Here is a 21,545-nt window from a genome sequence, read left to right as displayed (position 1 = left end):
GCACTCCTTGTTCCCAGGGCCTCAGTTTCCTCTTCTGTGAAATGAAGGTAGAGGGTTAGATTAGACAACCACTGAGATCCCTTTCAGTTCAAAAACTGTAACATGACCTCAAACTGTATCTTTTCAATGAAGCGTGTTCTGCATTAAGAATTAAGGAGGGTAGGAAACAGTGCTATAACCACAGTGTGCTGTCTGATCACAGTGCCTTCAGAGAAGAGTCACGAAGAAACAGACAGCACCAAGGAAGAAGCCGCCAAGATGGAAAAGGAATATGGAACCCTGAAGGATTCTACAAAAGATGATAACTCCAACCTAGGAGGAAAGACAGATCAAGCTAAAGGTCAGGATCTAACAACTCTGGGTTGGCAATGAAGCTGGGGAAGCAGAAGTTTTCAACACTCAAGTAGGACCGTCCAAAATAAAGCCCGGCCACAGCACAGTCTGCGTAGTTAAGATTCGCAGAGCAGGGAGATCCAGCAACAAGCCCACACAGTACAGTCAGCATAGTTAAGATTAGCATGTGGCACCTTTGCTTGAATAACAGTGTGTTCTAACGGTTTTCAGTCTTTTGGGATGGCAAGTTGGTTTCATTCTTTAGTGTGCTATTGTGCTTGGGAAGGGATATTCATGGTTGAGGGAATTTTTGTAGTCATTTATGTATTTTTTAGTATTCAGTTTAATAATCCTAATTTATTGAGCAATGTGGATTTATTTAATTTACCTATTTATTTAGAGAAGAAAGGATTCATTGAGTTTACAATTCCACATTTTGATCCATATTAATATTTTCTGATTTAGACTTTGTTTAGTTGGTTTGGCTTAGTGTTATGAGACAGGGTAGTCCAGAATGATCTAGAAATTTCTATGTAACCCAGGCTGGCCTCAAACTCATAGCAATTCTCCTGCCTCATCCTCCAGTGTACTAGAATTATAGGCATGAGCAATAGTTCAAGTTATTTCATAGTTCTCTAATCACAATACAATTTACTCAGCCGGGTGGTTCAAGTGTATGGGTTTAAGAAGGCAAGCTCCTTCCTCAAGGAGTGACGCAGCATGGAAATGCCTTTAAGAGCTTGATGATCACAAATTCAATGCATCAATTTACCTTTAAAATATAAATGTTATCTGTGGCCTACAAAATGCACATCTTCTTAGGATTTTAAAGCTTTCCCAGAAACCACCCTCCCTGCAGGAAAAAGACTTGATGGCACTGTAAGTTCTAAATTGTTAAATCTCTTGGCTGGGACAGGATGTGGGCACTGTGGTTTCCTCATGGTTTGAGCCCCTTTTATTACAAGTTTAATAGCTACATCGTAGGAAAATTATAACCCTATGTCTCAAGATACCTCATTTGAAACATTGCATCTTTATCGGAAGCTGAGCAGAGATGTCTGATCCTGCTTTGCCTTTCTGTTCCTAAGAAATGTTGACCTCTGGTGTAATTGAAGCCCACTAGATCTTACCAATGTCTCATTAGTAGGTTCATCTGGACATTTTATGCCTTAGGAAGAGAGGAGAGTGGAAGTGGGTCAGTTCTCTCTCCTGGGGGAGGGGAATTGACACTCAGCTAAGCTGTCATCTGAGAACATAACGCTGGACTCTTTATATGGGTTCTGTATAACTTTCCATGGTAATGAGTGGATGTTTGGGCATGGTCAGAGGTACAGGTATCCAGGGTCTCTCCCTACAGGTGGGCTTTGCTTTCTCCTTGCTATGCTATGCTATATGATTATATAGCCCCTCCTGCTTGTGCTATGCCTCTTTCACATTTTTACATTTATTTATTTATCTATTGTATGTGTGCATGCACACATGCTTGTGTAATGAACCCTAACACTCCTGCATACATACACACATCACAGCACACATAGGTCATCAGAGGACAGCTTGTTCTCTCCTCCCACCATGTGAGATCCAAAGGTCAAACTCATAGGCTTGACAGAAATACCTTTACCTACTGAGCCGTCCCATTGGCCCCATATTTGCTAGCATCCTTTTTTCAGTTTTTTGGGACACAGTATAACCATGCAGCCTTGGCTGACCTGGAGCTCACTGCATAGACCAAGCTGTCTTCAAATTCACAAAGATCCATGTGCCTCAGCCTCTCCATTCCTGAGATTAAAGGCATGTGCCACCATGCCAGACTGTTACTATTTCCTATTATTTTCTCATTCTTGTCAATTAGTGATGATTTTATGGAAAATTTGGCATGGTTTGATAGTAGGAACCCCTTATTATTCCACTGTAGTCTTTTTAACACCCCATCTTTATTTTCTGCTAACAAAATATTCTAGATCCACTCCAGATTTTCTTTTCACAAGACTTGAAACCAATTCGTTCAAGGAATGCTGTTTCCTCCCTCCCTGTTTTCCTTCTCTTATTCCTTCATGTGCAAAGGTCATATTCCCCAGGAGCACAGATACCACAAAGCCAGTCCTTTATCCTGCTTAGGCAGCATGCTGAGTGATGACGTAACACCCTGTATTGCTGTGCAAGCATCCCTAGGCATGGTGTAACATATCTATGCTTTTCTATTTTTAAAGAAAACACTGTGAAAATGGAGCATGAAAGAAGGGGTGAATACTGACTATGAATGTGAGTGTGTGTCAGTCACCTCTCTCTCACTGTAAAAAAACACCTGACACTCATAAAGAGAAAGGTTGGTTTTTGGCTCACAGTTTGAGAGGATCCAGTCCATCATCTGTTGGTCTGGTTGCTTTGGGCTTGTGGTAGGAGGGGCACTGGCAAAGCAAAATCATTATTTCATGGGGGCGGGGAGAGGGTTGAGACTGGAGTCCCACCCCCTCACCCCCCACCCCCGTTTAAAATTTCCACAACCAGCTATAGTGCCTGAACCTGAACCTAGGGGGACATCCCAGATATGCTCTGCAACACAGCATTTACAGACTGGTTCTGGTGAGAGATCTCACCCTTCCTGGGTTTTCCATCTGATAGTAATGCGGGGAGAAGAGTGTAAAACTCAGCCCATCTAGCATTACTCTTTATATTCTCTCTCCTGATTTGAGGAAGGTGGTAGAGATTTACGGTTAAAATTACCTTCCTATTCCACACATCCCTTGACTACATTACTCTATGGCAAGAACAAATAAATCTAACATAGATTAGAAAATACCAAACTGAACATGAGTTAAGGACAGACATTTCTGGACAAAAATGTAATCAATCCTGAAAACACCAACAATTCACCTTTGTCTTACAGTTGCTCATTTGCACTATTTTCCTATGGTTATCTGGCTTTTGCTATAAAATCCACAGAGGAACACCCATTGGCTCTATGTAGAAAATAAATGCATGAATGTGCTTGAAGGCAAGACTGATGGGTTTCTATTTCTTTTTCTTTTCTTCTCTTTCTTTCTTTAAATACAGGGTCTTTAACCCTGGTTGGCTTGGAACTCACTAGGTAGCCCAGTCTGGCCTTGAATTTGTAACAGTCTTCTTGGCTCGGCCTTCTGAGTGTTGGGACTAAAGACCTGAGCCACCATGACTGTCAGTGATAGTTCCCACCCTCTACATAGGCAAGCACATGTCATGCACATACGCATACATCCTGGTGAGCAGGCATGTAGAGTACACGCTTTCCTCAGGAGAGAAAGTTGGAGAAACTGAAGAGTATAACACAGAATACAGTAATGGACCAACTAACAGCATTTAAGGAAATAATTGTAAGAAGGACACACTGGCAAGAATGTTTGCAGAGCGTCTCTTTTGGTTTTGGAGTAAGATGTGATGGTCCAATGTAACCACAGTAAATAATTTTTAATAAAGCCAAGCAGATGCTGGACCTGTGAGCAACAGACATAGGACTAATAGTAGCAACAACAACATCCTAGGCTTATATCACTTCACTTTATAAAATGTGTCTACATGCATTTTGCTTCATGAAGATACAGTATGGGTCTGGAGAGCTGGCTCTGTAGTTAAGAGCACTTGGGGCTCTTACAGAGGACCTGAGTCGGATCCCCAGCACCCTCATTGGTGGCTCACCACCACCCTAACTACAGCTCCAGAGAACCCGATGCCCTCTTCTAACCTCCTCAGGCCCAAGCACACTTGTGACAGACAGACATAAACAAAAATTAAAATGCTTAATCAAATTTAATTTTTACCACATTTTATTTATCAATGAATGAAAATAATTAATTTTACTTTTGAATATAATTTAGACTATTTAAACTGTTGCTTTCTACAGGGACTCATTTTTTTATTTCTTTGGCTTTTTAAGACAGGGTTCAGATAGTCCAAACTGAACTTGAATTTACTATGTAGCTAAAACTGGCCTTGAACTCCTGATCATCTTGTCCCTACTACTCCCCAATGCCAAGAATAGAGATTTGAGTCACCACACCTGGCACAAATTAACAGTATCTTTTTGCATGATGATTTTTGACTGGTAAAGTTATTTGTATTAGTCAATAGTTATTTCTAAATTTAGGAATATGCCAATAATGAAAATTTTATTCTAATTCTAACCGTATCCAGAAACTTGCTTAATTTTTCTCTGGAGACCAAAGAAATGTTGTTTAAAACATTCCATTATCTAAGTGCTGCTCCTTCTGCCAGTTGGATGTTTACTTATTCACTCTTGGTGTGTGAGTCACTGAAAATATTTTTTTAATTAATTGATTTATTCTTACGGGTCGTGTGTGTGTGTGTGTGTGTGTGTGTGTGTGTGTGTGTGTGTGTGTGTAGTGCCCATAGAAGCCAGAAGAGGGCATCCAATACCAAGAACTGAAGTTACAGATTGTTGTGAATCACCATCTGGGTGCAGGCAATGGGATTTGAGTCCTCTGGAAGAGCAGCCAGTGCTCTTAATCACCGAGAAACTTCTCCAGCCCCTTGGAAATATTTTAAAAACTCATTGAAGTGATGTGATGGATAAGAATTGTAGCACCATAGAATCATTCCAGTACCACTATTTGCCATGTTGCTAACTAGATGATGGAATTAAGCTTGAAAAGGTGGTCTCTGAGGTAACATCCACCTGAACATCTTCTCATTTCTGCCCCTTTTATAGAAGCCAGACAAGGAAGGCTACTTAATTCATAACCAGATCCCTTTTCTTAAGCAACATAAGAACAATTACATTCCTCCATTCAAGTCTCAAGTCACTTGGTTAGACACAGCCAAAAACAGAGTCTGGTCTTCTCCTCTGAGCCAACAAGTGCGATGGGAGCTCAGAGAAACCCGGGAGGCTTGTATCCACCCACATTCCTGAAGGATATCAAAGGAAGTGTCTCCTCTTACATAAAAGCATGAATTGCCTTTCCAGAATCCACCCCCTAATTAACAAACCAGTAAAGCAACATGTAAGAAATGAATTGACTAACATAAGAGTGGTAGCCAAAGAACAATAAAACTGGGCCTTGAACCCATGACCCCTGACTCCTAATCCAGAGCCTTTCAGTGCTTACAACATCATCTGTGGGCATTTAAATTACTGTCCCTATGGAGAAATAATATTCTTCCGCCTCCCCTTCTTCTTTTCTCTTCTTCCCTCTTTATTCCTCCTCCTCCTCCTCTTCTTTTCTTTTAAGATTTATTTATTTATTATGAATACAACATCCTGCCTCCATGTCTGCCAGAAGAGGGCACCAGATCTCATTATAGATGGTTGTGAGCCACCATGTGGTTGCTGGGAATTGAACTCAGGACATTCTGGAAGAGCAGCCAGTGCTCTTAACTTCTGAGCCATCTCTGCAGCCCCTCTTCCTTCTTTTCTCAAGATAACATCTCACCTATCCCTAGCTGGCCTCAGACTGCCTTTGTAACTGAGAATGACCTTGAACTCCTGAGCACTGGGGTTACAGTAATGCATCACCATTTCAAAGTATATGGTACTAGGGATCAAATCTGGACTTCATGCATCCTAGGCATGAACTCAACCAATTGACTTACATTCTCTATGAGTGACCTTGTGAACCTTCCTGGTGTTCGTGCCAGTTGCTTTGATATGTGCAATTAAAAAGTGTAGCCATGTAATATTGACATGGGTTTAAATATTACATGAAAAGGTCTTTATCATATATTTCTTTATTTGGTAGAGGGGGCACACACCATAGCAAACACATTGAGGTCAAAGGATAATTTTCAGGAGTCAGTCCTCTCCTTCTACCACGTAAATCAGGGGCTTGAACTCTGGGTCATTAGACTTGGCAGCTAGTGCACTTACTTGTTGGCCCATTTTCTTTTGGGGGCGTTCTTTTTGTTGTTGTTTGTGTTGTAAATGTTCTTAAAATGTTGATGTCTTTAGGGTCTGTGGTACTCAGTAGATTAGCCATATGGATTTCTACACTTTTGTTAAGGGCAGGAAGAGGTCGGAATAGCATATCAGGGCCAACAAGGCCATGTGTAAGAAGGGCTATTTCTCTTCTAGCACTGAGGACCAGAACAGCCAGAGAAGCAGGACTGTATCCCAACTCTGGCTCTCTTCCATCCACTTCAGCATGTGTTTTAAGGCTCATGCCATATTACCTCAGCCATGAGCTATTTTTTTCCAAAGACTGCTGAAATAAATTGGAAAAAATAGCCCAGTGTTCCAAAGTGGACTCTCATGGGCTTTCAGTGCACACTGCATAAATAAAAGATTTGCTTTATAGCTCAGAGAAGAGAAAATGTAAATAAAAGCCAGCTGCTCCTCTCCAGGAGCAGAGGACACCTGGCTTCGTCTCTGCTTTTAGCCATGCCCCAGGAAATGTGTGGAGGGCTCAGTACCAGTGGCATTGGCTGCCAGACTTTGCCACACACTAGAATCACCTCAGGGTTATTTATTCAGAGACCTATGCCTTACCCCCAGATATGTGTTAATTTCCAAGGTTTGTCAGTGGGCAACAAAGACTTAGAACCACTCAGGAGGCTGTGTGAACATGCCTGAGGAACAGGGAGGCTGAAGTACTGATCAGTCATTTTATTTTCTGTCGGTTGAGAGCTGTCCAGTTATCACAGGTGAATAAAGACAGGCATGGGGACTCAGCTGTTTAGAGCACTGGCTGCTCTTCCTGGATACCCAGGTTCCATTCCCAGCACCCACATGGCAGTTCATAGCCAACATGTAAATCCAGATCCTCCTGCCTCCACCTCCCAGGTGCTAAGATTACAGACCTGGCTTGTGGGTTACTGAGGCTAGAACCTGAGGCTTTGTACATGCTAGGCAAACACTCTGAACTGAACTATATTCCAATCTCAGGCACTCAAAAGATATTTTTTTATTTGAATTAGAAACAAGATTGTTTTACATGTCAATCCCAGTTCCCTCTCCCTCCCCTCCTCCCCTACTACTCCCCCCAACTAAAGCCCTATCTATCACATATCCTTTCTGCTCCCCAGGGAGGGTGAGGCCATCCATAGGGGGTCTTCAGAGTCTGTCATATCCTTTGGGATAGGGCCTAGGCCCACCCCCATGTGTCTTGGCTCAGGGAGTATCCCTCTATGTGGAATGGGCTCCCCAAGTCCACACCTATGCTAGGGATAAGTACTGAACTACTACAGGAGGTCCCGAAGATTTCCACTCAAAATATTTTTAACCTGCATTTTTAATGTAGTAGTTAAATAAGGAGTAAGGGTTGATTTTCTTTTCCTCACAAAAGATTTCCACATTGCAATATGATATCAAAGATTAGATTTTCAAAAGAATGCTTTAAACTATTTAAAGAAAAATATATTAAGATACTCAAAAGTTTCAGAAGTCCTAATTATCTAATATGCTAATGATAAATTGTTATGTTTATTAAAATAAATCACATGAGACTGGCACACTGCCTACTGCACTAAGGAAACATGGAGGCTCACACCATAATCCCAATACACAGAAGGCAGAGGCAGAAGGATAGCCACAAGTTGGAGACCAACCTGGTCTATGCAGAAAGTTCCAGACCAATCAGGAATCATGGAGAGACCTAGTCTCAAATAAATTAATAAGAAAATTTACCAAATCTTGTTGATCAACTCACCAACAAGTAACAAACAGTGACAATGTCCACGTAGACTGTACTGAGTGATTAACACTAACTAGGGACATTGCTTTGTACATGTTCTGACTCTTTAATTTGTTTAAATGTGTTTTTATTTATGAGAGAGGGAATATGGCCATGTGTGTGGAGATCAGAGAACAATTTTCAAGCACCAGTTCTCTTCTTCCCACTTCCCATGGGTTCTTGGTATTGAACTCGGGGCATCAGTTTTTGAAGCAAGTGCTTATAACCCAATGAGCCACCTTGCCAGCCCCATCTTCTGACATTCACGAAAACAAGTCATTGAAACCAAAGCCACTCCCGCATAGGTGAAGACAATGAATAGGGGCTGAAAGTTGTGGCAAATCTCTTTTATTGTCCATTTTATCCCTTTTCCATAGAAGTTTCTCAGCACTTCATCGGGAGCCTGATAGCATGAGGTCATACTAATGAAGTCTGCGTGGGCTTGGGGCCAAGAAGAAAGCTGTTCAGAGAGCCCTCTTAAATGCGGCTGTGAAATCTAGAACTCTGGCAGATCTTAAGGCAGTGATACACTGCACATGGACTGTCATCAGACCCCTCAAGTTCAGCCCTGGCTCTATGACTAAATAGCTATATTTATGTATGATGTTACTTTACTCTCTGTGTGCCTCAGCTTCATCTGTGAAATAAGTGATGATAATAGAGCTGCCTCAAAAAGTTGTTGAGGGAGAAGAGTAGATGAGAATGCATTTTGGAGCAGAAAGAATAACCTGTGGTACATGATAAGCACATGGCCCAGCTAGATCAGAAGACAGAGCTCTATGCAGTCACTAGTGGCATCAGGGCTCAAAGTGGCTGCAGACTGATGTCGTTGCCATAATGCAGTTGGGCAGTCAGCACTTCTACAGAGGCTCTGAACTTTGAAGGTCTCTACCGTTACATGTAAGAGAGAAAGGGGCTCTATCTGTCTTGCTACATGCACATGGAGAATTCATCTGGTGAAAGATGATAGATTTCTTCGGTGTAGGGCGAGCTATATCACTGTGTCTGAAGGTGGGATCTGGTCTTTCAGATGATGCTCATTTGAGAAACCAAGAAGCTCACAGCCCAAATTCCAGTGCTAGCATTTCTTGGCCTTAGCCAAAACATTCAGCTTCCCTGCACTTCAGATTCTTCATTCTTAAGATAATAACACCTGCCGGGCGTTGGTGGCGCACGCCTTTAATCCCCGCACTCAGGAGGCAGAGGCAGAGGCAGGTGGATCTCTGTGAGTTCGAGGCCAGCCTGGTCTACAGAGAGAGTGCCAGGATAGGCTCCAAAGCTACACAGAGAAACCCTGTCTCGAAAAACCAAAAAAAAAAAAAAAAAAAAAAAAAAAAGATAACAACACCTAACACCTATCCCCAGACCAGTGCCAACCGTATCCCAGAGTGGGTTGGAAAATTCCGCCAAGAGTTGTGTATATAGTTTTATATTCAGCATATCAGTATATCTGAAGGAGTTTTATTAGAGTTGGTTCAGAAGTTCATCATCCTGAAAGAACCAAAGTCCTGGTCCCACGTTTCATTAACTTAGACCCTCTCAAAACTGGGCTTAGAGTTGTGACAGACTTACTATAGTCAGAGATTTTGAACCCTCAACAGATGGAGGTGGTAAACTGCCATTCTAACTCATTCCTTGACTTCAGACTGCTCCTGGGAAGAGCCATCCCTAGCCTGAACTCACCCAATCTAAGAATAATGGGACCTATCCCTCTGGTAAATGGAGTCAAAATGTCTAAGCAGAGGCTGGAGAGATGGCCCAGCAGTTAAGTGCACATAGTGCTCTCACGGAGAACCTGAGTTCAGTTCCTAGCACCCATGTCAGATAGCTCAGAACTGCCTGTAAGTCCAGCATTAGGGAATCTGATGCCCTCTTCTGGACTCCATGGACACCTACCTGAATTCACACATGCACATACCAACACACACACACACACACACACACACACACACACACACACACACAAATGCACACAATTAAAAATAAGATAAATCTTCTTTTAAACAAGCCTAAGCAGACGTTGTACTAAATTTGTGTGTGGTGTAACTAACAATACTTGATACTTACCAACATGGTCTGTGTCTAGAATCTTACCTACAAGTGTTCTCTTTGAAAACTCCCTACACACCAGGTGGTGGTGGTGCACGCCTTTGACCCCAGCACTCAGGAGTCAGAGGCAGGCAGATCTCTGTGATTTTGAAGCCAACTTGGCGTACAGAGTGAGTTCAAGGACAGTCAAGGCTGTCACACAAAGAAAAGAAAAGAAGAGAAAAATGAAGAAGGAAAACTCCCTACACGTGAGCACACGTGTGCATACATGCATAGAAACATGAATACTACTCAGACATTAATCCACCTACCAATTGCTCTACAAGTTCAGTATTTATGGTTTTGAACATTGCTGTGGCTTTGGAGAAGAGGTACAGTGAAGTTTTATGTTTGATCTGACTCTCCTGACTTTTCCAGGGAAAACAGAAGCCTATTTGGAAGCCATTAGAAAAAACATCGAATGGTTGAAGAAACACAACAAAAAAGGAAACAAAGAAGGTAGGGGCTTGCTGTGGTTGTACATCACAAATGTCACCTGTTTCCCCAGGGTTCCTTTTATACTGAATCCATAAAGTTGAACTGACTGAGTTCAAGTCTCCTCTCAAACTCAGATTCTCAGATGTCAAGGGGGATATACGCCCCCACTTCTCTTTCAGTTTAAGTTATCATAGAGAAGAATGGTTTTGTTTGCTTGTTTGTTTTGTTTTTGAGACAAGGTCTCACTGTATATATAGCCTTGGCTAGCCTGTAACTTTCTACGTAGACCAAGCTGGCCTCAAACTCACAGTTTCACCTGACTCTGCATCCCTAGTTCTGAGACTAAAAGTATGGGACACCACACAATGCCAAGCCCAAGTCATTGGTTTTATTATGGCATTTTCTTTTTTTTCTTTTTTTTCTTTTTTTTCTTTTTTTGGTTTTTCGAGACAGGGTTTCTCGAAACCTGTAGCTTTGGAGCCTATTCTGGCACTTGCTCTGGAGACCAGGCTGGCCTCGAACTCACAGAGATCTGACTGCCTCTGCCTCCTGAGTGTTGGGATTAAAGGTGTGCACCACCAATGCCTGGCTGTCATTTTCATAATACTTTTGTATGTGTGTCCTTACACACACACACACACACACACACACACACACACACACACACCAGTTAAAATCAAGAATCTGCATCTAAAAGAAGAGTGTGCTACCTACATTTCTGGTCTGATTTCTTTCACTTAACATAGTTATCTCCAGTTCCATTCACTTTCCTGCAATTCTCATAATTTCATTTTTCTTTACAGCTGAACAAAATGTCATGGTATATAAGAACCACATTTCTTTATTGGCTCATCTGTGGGTGAGCATCTAGACTGATTATACTTTTTAGCTGCCATGACTGGTGCAGCAATAAACCTAGCTGTACACATAACCCTGCAGCGGGACTTAGGACCACGGCATGACCCATCTATACCACTTGGGTTTATATTCAAAGGACTTCAATTGCGGGTTTTTTGAGAAAGCACTGTTGGTTCCTTAGTGATGCAGCAGCTCCTGTTTCCATAGCGATGAATAAGGATCACTTCCCTGACATCCTCAACATTTGTTGTTTTCCTTGTTAGCCACTCTGACAGTGGTGAGATAGCTAAGAATGTGGAATGAATTGTCAAGTATTCATTGGCCATCTGTACTTCTCTTTTTAAGAACTGCCTGGTTGGATCTCTGTGAGTTTGAGGCCAGCCTGGTCTAAGTAGTGAGTTCTGGGATAGCCAGAGCTAAATAGTAGAACACTTACTCAAAAAAAAAAAAAAAAAAAAGAACTGCCTATTTAGTCCATTTGCCCATTTATTGATTGGATGATTTTGATTTGTATACATCCATTTACATATGTGTACATGTATGTATATGTGGGAGGCCAGAGGTTGTATCGAGTGTCTTCTTCAATTGCTTTTCTCTTTACTTTTTATTTACATTTGGAGAGGGGATACATGCATGCCATGGCATGCCTCTAGAGATCAGAGGACAATTTGCAGGAGTCAGTTCTCTCGTTTCACCATGTAGTCCTAGGGATCAAACTCAAGTTGCCACACTTGTCAAAAGCACCCTTACCTGCTAAGCCATCAACCTGGCCCTCGATATTATTTTTTGAGATAGAGCCTCTCACTGGACCTGAAGCTAGCCATGGGCAAGATTGGCTGGCCAGTGAGCTTCAAGAATCTGCCTGTCTTAGCCAGATATGGTGGTGCACACCTTTAATCCCAGGATTTGGGAAGCAGAAATATGTGGATCTCAGGGAACTCAAGCCTGATCAGTCAGAGCCACATCGTGAGACCCTGTCTCAAAAAAAAAAAAAAAAAAAGTAAAAATCTGCCTATCTCTACCTCCCCAGCACTGGGGTTATAGATATGCTCCACCATACTCAGCTTTTCACCTTGGTGCTGGAGCTCTGAACTCATGTCCTCATGCTTGCAAAGCAAGCATTTTTACCAACTGAGCCATCTCCCGAGATGCCATGTTTTAGATTTTTGATGTTTAGCTTTTGTAGCTCTTTACATAGTCTAGATATTAACTTCCTGTCTGATGTATAACTGACAAAGATTTCCTCCGTTCTGTCTCTTCACTGATTACTTCGTATAAGCTTTTTGATTCCATGTGATCCCATTCGTCATGTCCTGGAGGTATTTCCTGTAGCACTGGGATCCTTTCAGAAAGTTCTTGCATATGTCTATATCTGGAAATGCCTTTGCTGTTTTTCTCTAGCAGTTTCAATGCTTTGGATCTTGTATTAAGATCTTTGATCTGGAGATAGAGAGATGAGTCAGTAATTAAGAGTACTTTCTGCTCTTGCAGAGGACCCATGTTTCAATTCCCAGCACCCCAATGCCAGCTCCCAACTATCTATAACTCCATTCCAGAGGATCTAATGACCTCCAGTGGCATAGACCTACATGCAGGCAAAACAGCCATGCACATAAAATAGTTAGAGTAAAATATTTTTACATTGACTCAGTATGCCACTTTGGGTAATATAGTCATTTTCACAACAATAAATTCTTCCAGGCCATGAGCATGGAATATCTTTCCACCTTCTGATTTCTTTCACTTCCTTGATTAGGTAAAGTATCCGTGGCTGGCCTAGAACCATGCAGATAGACCAGGCTGACCTTGAACTTACAGAAATCTACTTGCTCTGCCTTTGCTACACTGCCATTAAAGGTGTGCTCCCCCATGCTCACTTGGTGGTTTTTTGTTTCATTTGTCTTTTGAGGCTGTTTTGAATTGGGATACTTTTCTCATTTCTTTCTCAGTAACTTTGTTATTATTTTACAGAAAGGTCACTGATTTTTGCATATTGATCTTGTACCCTGCTACTTTGCTGAAGCATCTATCAGTGAGTGCTGAGAGTGACGTCAGAGTCTTTAAGGTCTTTTGGATGTAGGATCATGTCTTCTGAAATAGGGATAATTTCACTTCTATCTTTTATATTTTTGTTGCTTTTCTTTCTTTGTGCTGATTTATTGTTCGAACTATGACTTTAAACACTATATTGAATAAAAGTGAAATGGGCAGCGGTGGCTCATGCCTTTAATCCCAGCACTCAGAAGGCAGAGTTCAAGGCCAGCCTGGTCTACAGAGTGAGTTCCAGGACAGGCTCCAAAGTTACACAGAGAAACCCCGTCTCTTTGAAAAAAATAAATAAATAAAAATGGATAGGGTATTCACTCTATCTCATTATAGATACTAGAAGATATGTTTTCAGGTTTTTTTTCTCTAGTATAAGGTTGACTATAGGTTCAGTATGTATATTTTTATGGTGTTGAGATATGAAACCTCATTTCTTTTTTTTTTCAAATCATTTTTTCAAAGTATTTTCTTTTTTATCTGATTATGGCAAATGTCAAGTAAAGACAAAGTGAACATAATGTCCCCATGTTTCCAGCGCCCATCTGGAGTAGGTATCAGATTTTGGCATTTTGCCTATCCTGTCTTACCTACCCCAGCTTTCTTCAAGGTTTATTATGATCATTGTTATTTGTTTTCATCTGTTTGTTTTGAGACAGGGTCTCGTTCTATATACCAGAATGTTATGAAAATCACAGCAATCCTCTTGCTTCAGCCTCCTCAGTGCTGGAATGACAGGTGTGAGACACCTCACTTGCATCTTAGAGTATTTTAAGATACTCTTAGAGTATTTTAAGATACTCACTTGCATCTTAGAGTATTTTAAACGGGAATTTTCTGAGCACATATTTGGTATATTCTGTGGTCACAATGGGAGTCCCTCACTTACATAAAACAAATTTAAGAACAAGACCCTGTTCAGAGTCTTGGAGATGCACAGAACAAGAAGATGCAGCAACCACACACACACACACACACACACACACACACACACACACACACACACACACACACACACACACACACACACAGAGGCAGCTTACCCTATTTTGGGGCCCTGGTTGAACCTACTCAGTATTGTCCTCCTTAAGCATAGGAGCACTGGGGAGCCAAGAGAATGGGGTGGGTCATCTTGGCAACACAGACTGTTGGGGAAAGGGCTGCAGAGAGGAAGTATCTCCTGAGAAGGGAGAAGTGATAGGTACAATTAATAAGTGGGCAAGGAGACTATTGCGTTCCAGGAACTGGAGCTGTCTGTGGAGAGGAGAAGCAGTCAGGTGTAGGAAGTCAGGCCAGGAAGGGGTTTGTACGCTCCACAGTGGAGGATAATTTTAGCCACAGGAACCTAAATTAGAAGCTAATTTGTTTTTAAAGGAAAAGCATCCAGCAGTCATGTGGTTACAGATTGAAAATAAGGCCCTAGAGAGCAAGAAGAGGCCAAGATCTGGAGCAGAAACACAAGGCAAGGAAAGATGAGGCCGAAACATAAGCAAGCAGAGGAAATGAAGAGGGAAGGAAAGCTCATGGGCTGTGAGGAGAGTGAGCAGTCCAGAGTGATTCCAGGTGTTCAGCCAGCGCAGCTGCAGAGCAATGCCTTCAAACTTTGGAATCATTTAGACCACAGGAGATCTCCCAAGTATCTGAGTGCCACTCTGAATATGGGAAGTGAGCTATTAGGGGACTTTGCTGTTGTGCAACATTATAGACGGAACAAACACAAACCCAGTACAGATCAATCACTCCATGTGATGCAGTCAGGTGATGCACTGAGTCTGGTATGGGGGCTCACAACCTGTCATCCCAGCACTTGGGAGTCTGAGGCAGGGGGATCGCCATGAGTTCAAGGCAAGGTTAGGCTACATAGTGAGTTTAAGACCAGTCCTGGCTACTACTCCTGTGTAACCCTATCTCAAAGCAAATAACAACAAACTAGCTGGGGATATAGCTCAGTGCTGGCTTCTGGCATATAGAAGGCAGCGGATTTAGTCACCAGTACCACAAAATAGATAAATAAGTCAATAAACAAATAAAGGAGTTGGCCAAAAGAAGTGCTCATTCGAAAGAAAGACAGAAAGAAAGAGGCTAGCCAACATCAACCTCTGGCATACACATATGCACACTCACACAGGTGTTCACACACACACACACCCACACACACACACTCGCACACGCAAACATGCATATACGTGTGGACACATACAAAACAATTTACACAAACAATATTTCATCCACTCTGTCATTGTTTTAAAATGCATCATTTTTGGATCACTAAAGCCATCAAGGACTTCAGAAACTCAAAAATTAAAATGTTCCTCTTAGTATCAAAGAAATCCATCATGTACCAAACTGCACTGGAAAGCAGGCGCAATTGCAGGCACACCAATTTGGAGTGTTTATAGTACTTCTGATTTCATGCTGGCATCTGACTTCTGGTCATAGCCAGCACTGTGCTGTTCCCATCCAGTCCCATTCCAGAGTGACCACCCCAGTGTAGCTTCAAACCCTGGGTTTGACGAGGGAAGGAACTGCGAGAAAACTTGAGAGAGAGGGTGTTGTCTCTCCTGCTTTCTTTTGCTGCCAAGAAGTAAGGACGGCATGTGGTAAACCGTGAGTTCTGCTTGTCACGCATGGGGTGACTCTCAGTGCCTATGGAGGTCTAGGTGTTAGGGTCATGCCACGACTGCAGCTGTGTAGACAGAACAACTTCTTAGGAGTTCTGACCTTTAGCCTCTGCTGTTTCCCTGTCTGTCGGGAGCCTGGATGACATGAATCTCATTCTAAAATGCAAGAAAGGAAAATCTATGTGGAGGAGTTATGAAGGTGGTGATGAGATCTTACATAACTTTATATTGTTTGCTTTCTGTTGACATGTTAAAATACCATGACCAAATGCAGCTAACAGAAGAAGGGGTTGATTTGAGCTTACAGCAACAGAAAAAGAGCCCGCGTGGCAAGAGATGCATGGCTGCAGACAGCTAAAGCAGGAAACTGGCTAATCACATTTTATCAATTCACAGAAAGTAGAGAATGAATAAGAGCCACACATAGGACAAGGCTATAAACACCCAAAGCCTACACTCAGTGACATACTCCCTCTAGCAAGGCTACATCTCCTAAGAGTCGGATACTCTAAGCACCACCAACTGGGAACCAGGTGTTGAACATGAGTTTCCAGTGGACATTTGTTGTTCAAACCACAAGCCTCTTGGTTTTTGTTTTTCAAAACAGGGTCTCTGGTAGCCAAGGCTGGTCTTGAACTTGCTAGATAGTAGAAGATAACCTTGAACTTCTAATCTTCCTGCCTCTCCCTTCCAGGTGCAGAGATATATAAAACCCTAAAGAAAAAAAAGAAAGATATGCTTTTTTTAAGTAAATTGCAGCTGGGCAATGGTGATCTCTGAGTTCGAGGCGAGCCTGGTCTACAGATTGAGTTCTAGGACAACCTCCAAAGCAATACAGAGAAACCCTGTCTCAAAAAAAAAAAAAAAAAAAAAAAAAAAAAAAAAAGTAAATTGTAAAGTGGGTATGGTGTCAAATGCATGTAATTTAAGACTCAGAAGGCTGAGGCAGGAGAATTACTTCAAGTTCAAATTTCTGGTCTTCAAAGTGAGTTCTAAACCAGTATGAACTGCAGAGTAAAACCCTGTTTCAAACAAAGAAACAAAAATTAGTACTTGAAGACCAAGGAGCTGTGGGAATGGTGTAGGGGTCTCTAGAAAGATGGCATGGTCTTCCCTGGGGACCTCTTTATTTTAAGTGCATGGTTTGATGGTTTGCCTAGATTTTTAAGGATGGACGTGTGAAACAAGAATGGTTTGATGTTTTGCTCCATGTACACAACTCAAACAGCCATGAAATAATCACAAAATTTCTTAACTTGGAAAAACAAAGCAAACAAGCAAACAAAACATTGTTAACATACCAATAAGTGAGTACGCTGGGATCATAAGCTCAGGATGTTGGAAGAGCTGCTTTTAAACATAATTTTGCTACATATGCAAAAGCAGGAGGTTTGGGACCATTCCTGATTCATCAGCAGCACCTTCTGGGAATTATTTAAAATGCAAAGCCTGGGTCCTCACCCCAGACCTGAGTGTGAATCTAGGACACCCCAAAAGCCCTGGGCACTACATACACTTAAAATGTGCAAACCCCTGGTCTATAAACCCATTTTCCTTGTTGGTCAAGTAGACTAGTATATTCCCCTGGGTTGTAAAAGAGAGATCATATGGTACCCCAAAAACACTTTAAGCAGCACAGGACGGCCCAAACCCAGAACACCATGTCTTCCATTGTGACGGTCAAGGTTAGAAATTCAATTGGTACACAAAATGTCTCTTGATGATAAACACTGTGATGGGTTTTCTTTTTTGCCAATCTTTGCTTACAGTACTCTAATAATATTTTCTAGATTATGACCTTTCAAAGATGAGGGACTTTATCAACCAGCAAGCTGACGCTTATGTGGAGAAAGGCATCCTCGATAAGGAAGAAGCCAAGGCCATCAAGCGCATTTACAGCAGCCTGTGAAAACGGCAGGCAGCCTGAGCCCTCAACTGTTCCAGCAAAAACAATATAGCTTAAAATCTAATTCAGCAGTTAAAGATTTACCGGCCCAGGAGTATTAGAATGTGCTGAATTTATAGTAGTTAACCCCTTAGAAATGGGTAAAATAGAGCTCTCTTGCCATAAATACATTATGAAAAGTAAAGTGTACATCAGCTGAGGTTTTTGTATCTAGAATCTGCATTTCCTCTTGGATTTACACTTTATAATCAGAGATGTGCTGCTCTAATGGGTTGAACATAAATCTGAACCTTCCTCCACTGTCTTAAGCTCCCTGAAGATCTGAGAAGTCCTGTTTCAAGGCATGCTGGGTACCTGAGCACCTCGGATGTTTGTTACATGATGTTTCCACTAGCAGTTCTCTGTTGGGCATTGAAATAAACCCACATTTCTTCATAGCCTGGATGCTCTGAGAAATAGCAGCTTCTTTTTTTTAAGGTTTTAATTGAAATACAATTATATCATTTTCTTCCCTCCCTTTCCTCCTTCTAGCCCAGTGGTTTTCAGTTTTCCTAATACTTCAACCCTTTAATACAGTCCCTTTAATACAATACATGTGGTGGCTCCCAACCATAAAATTATTTTCAATGCTACTTCATAGCATTGGGGGTATAGCAGTGGGGGTATAGCCTGGGGGTATAGACCTGGAGTATAGCAGTGGGGGGTATAGACCTGGAGTATAGACTGGGAATATAGTAATGGGGGTATAGACCTGGAGTATAGCCGTGGGGTATAACCTGGGAGTGTAGACCAGGAGTATAGCAGTGGCAGAATGCTTGCATAAAGGCCTGGATTTAATCCTCAGTGTCACATACATACACATAAATGCACACCTATATGAACACATATATGCACACAATCACACACTTGACCACATAAATGACTTACATATATATACAAACACACACACACACACACACACACAGAGAGAGAGAGAGAGAGAGAGAGAGAGAGAGAGAGCTGAATTTATCGACAATTTACTCCCTACTTGTATGTCCCTTTTTCTTACTTTTTTGAGTTTTCAGAAACTTATTGCTCACGCAATAGAGATGAATATTTATAGTCAAGAAGCCAAAGGAGGTCACACACTGTTCAAAAGCAAAGTCAACATTCATGCACCATTCCAGGCATCTAAACTGTATTTGACAAAAGTCATGTTATCTTGCCAGAGGGCAAAGAACCAGGCAGCATGGCAGAAACAGAGGTAAAAAAATCACCAGGAGGAAAAAGTTATGAACTTTAGGTTCCTGCAACTTGTTTGCCACCGCCACAAACATAAAACTAAAAGCAACCACATAGCCCAGTGATCCTCTTAGGATGCTGGGGCTCCCACATCAAACATGGCATTGGAATACATTACCCAGAGTAAAATAATTGCATAAATATGTTATATATGCTTGCCTGGATCCATCAACATAACAAGCTTTGTGAATTAGGTGCCCTTGCTTCTGGTGACCTGCTGGTGCCTATGCTGCTGTTCTGAAGCCACACCCGCACTCACCGTAACACTGGATTTTCATACATAGAAGACAGTTCAAAGCCGGCCAGGAACACACACTAGTCTCTCCTTGTGTTCTAGAGAAGCCAGTACCCAGCCAGAGTGAGTGTGGAGATAGAGTTCAAAACACCTTTGCCCAAACTACATTTGCCAAAGCACAATGACTCCAACTGTTTAATGAATCATCTGTGTTAACTCAACTGACTCTGCTTTAGCCATGTCACACACCTGACTCCACCTCAGATAGGAAATGGGTTCAGGCTGGATCATCTTATCCTCTCACTAAGTAACTATGCGGGATTTTTTAAGTAAGAAATTTGTTTCTTTTATTGTAGTCTTCATTAGTGCCTGTTGGTAACCAAGACAGAAGGGGCACACGTGATCCTATTTTATAAACAAAAACATTCTTTCATGAAGGGACCCAGGACACTGGATAAGCTCAAGTTCATGGTGTCAACAGGTGGCGACACTGGGGCAGAAGCCAGGTTTGAAGATCCAGGTCCTGTTTACAGTGATCCTATGACCTGGTGCCTCAGTACTCTGTCCATGAGGCAGAAGCAGGAGAAACTCACGTTTGAGGTAAGACAGAGCCCGCAGCAAGACCCTGTCACAGAAGAAAAACAAACAGAAATGGCCAGCTGTGGTGACAAAAGCTTGCTATCTCACTCTGAGAGAGTGAGGCAGGACTGAGAATTGAAGGCTGCCTGGGATACCTAACAACTTCCAATTCCAGGCAGCCTCGCCTGGTGTGGCATACCTCAGGAAGCTGTGCACTTGAGGCCAAGCAGGGCTACATAGTAAATTCTAAGTCAGCCTGGGATAGATAACACGATCCTGTCAAAACAAACGAACAAAAAAAAAAAAAAAAAAAAAATCCCTGTAGTCCAGTACAGTTAAACTGTGGCTACAAAATTACTAGAAGTTTGAAGAGATGGTTTAGATAGAAATTGCTGACAGGAAAAAAAAAAAAGCACTTGAGAAATATATATTTGAGCCTATGGTCATAATTTCAAACTTTAGCTTCCTATGACATGATCAGTCTTTGCCAAATTAAATACTTTTCTGCTGAACACAACTATATTTTTTATTATTACTACATCCACAGTAGCTTGCTGGGACCTCTTCTGTTATCTCCATTTTCAATTAAACCTCCACAGCTTCCGTAACAACAAACAAAACAGCAAATCACAGAGAATACCCCAATTCTGAGCTGGGAGACAGTCTCATGTGCAAGCATGGGGAACTGACTTCAGATCTCTTGCACACAGTAAAGGGCATGGAGGGCTGGAAGGGTGGCTCAGTGGATAGATCTCTTGCTAAGCAAATATGAGGACCAAGAAGAGTTCAGATCCCCAAAACCCACATAAAAGCTGAGCAAGTATGTTGTCCACCTGTAATGCCAGCACTCAGGAGGCAGAGACGGCGATACCTGGGGCAAACCGGATAGCTAGATTAGCTGGAATTGATGAGGAGGGAGAGAGCCTGAGTCAATAAATAAAATGGAAATAGAGGAAGACACCTGATGTCAACTTCTGGGCATGCACCATGCATGTGCACACACACACACACACACACACACACACACACACACACGGGGGGGGGGGGGGGCTCGGGGGGGAGTGTCACATCTTATTTCAAGGGTGCTATGAGAAACAAAGAACAAGACACAAGGAATTATGTTAAGTGAGAAGCAAACAAATCAGCAAGACAAAAAACCCACTTAACTCCCCATCATGGCACCTACTGGCCCTCCCAAGGCTGGGTCTGTGATTGTGGTGGTTTGAATGAGAATGGTCCCCAGAGGCTCATATATTTGAGTCTGTGGTCACCAGTTGGTGGAACTGTTTTGAGAGGATTAGGGAAGTGTGGCCTTGATGGAGCAGCTGTGTCACTAGGGGAGGACTCTGAGGTTTCAGAAGCCAGGGCTATTCCCAGTTAGTTCTCATGATTGTGGATCAACATGTAAGCTCTCAGCACTGATTCAGCACCATGCTTGCCAGCCTGCTTGCTGCCGTGTTCCCTATCATAAGGGCCATGGACTCAACCATCTCAAACTGTAAGCC

General features: G+C 42.1%; 1 protein-coding gene across 2 annotated transcripts in view; it reads left to right on the top strand.

The window, feature by feature from the left end:
* Nucleotides 1-18,023, top strand: part of Scg3 (secretogranin III) — a 38,668-nt gene extending 20,645 nt beyond the window's left edge. For both annotated transcript variants that reach the window (XM_035444801.1, XM_027411133.2), the window contains exons 10-12: nucleotides 203-340; nucleotides 10,458-10,538; nucleotides 17,830-18,023. In XM_035444801.1, coding sequence (XP_035300692.1) covers nucleotides 203-340; nucleotides 10,458-10,538; nucleotides 17,830-17,948 — 338 coding nt within the window. In that variant the 3' untranslated portion in view covers nucleotides 17,949-18,023. The remainder of the gene's footprint in view (nucleotides 1-202; nucleotides 341-10,457; nucleotides 10,539-17,829) is intronic.
* Nucleotides 18,024-21,545: the final 3,522 nt, after the last annotated feature.

This window comes from Cricetulus griseus, chromosome 4 (assembly GCF_003668045.3).
Source record: "Cricetulus griseus strain 17A/GY chromosome 4, alternate assembly CriGri-PICRH-1.0, whole genome shotgun sequence".
NCBI lineage: Eukaryota > Metazoa > Chordata > Mammalia > Rodentia > Cricetidae > Cricetulus > Cricetulus griseus.
Note: the sequence above shows the minus strand (reverse complement) of the source record. Positions and strands in the feature narration are given on the sequence as shown.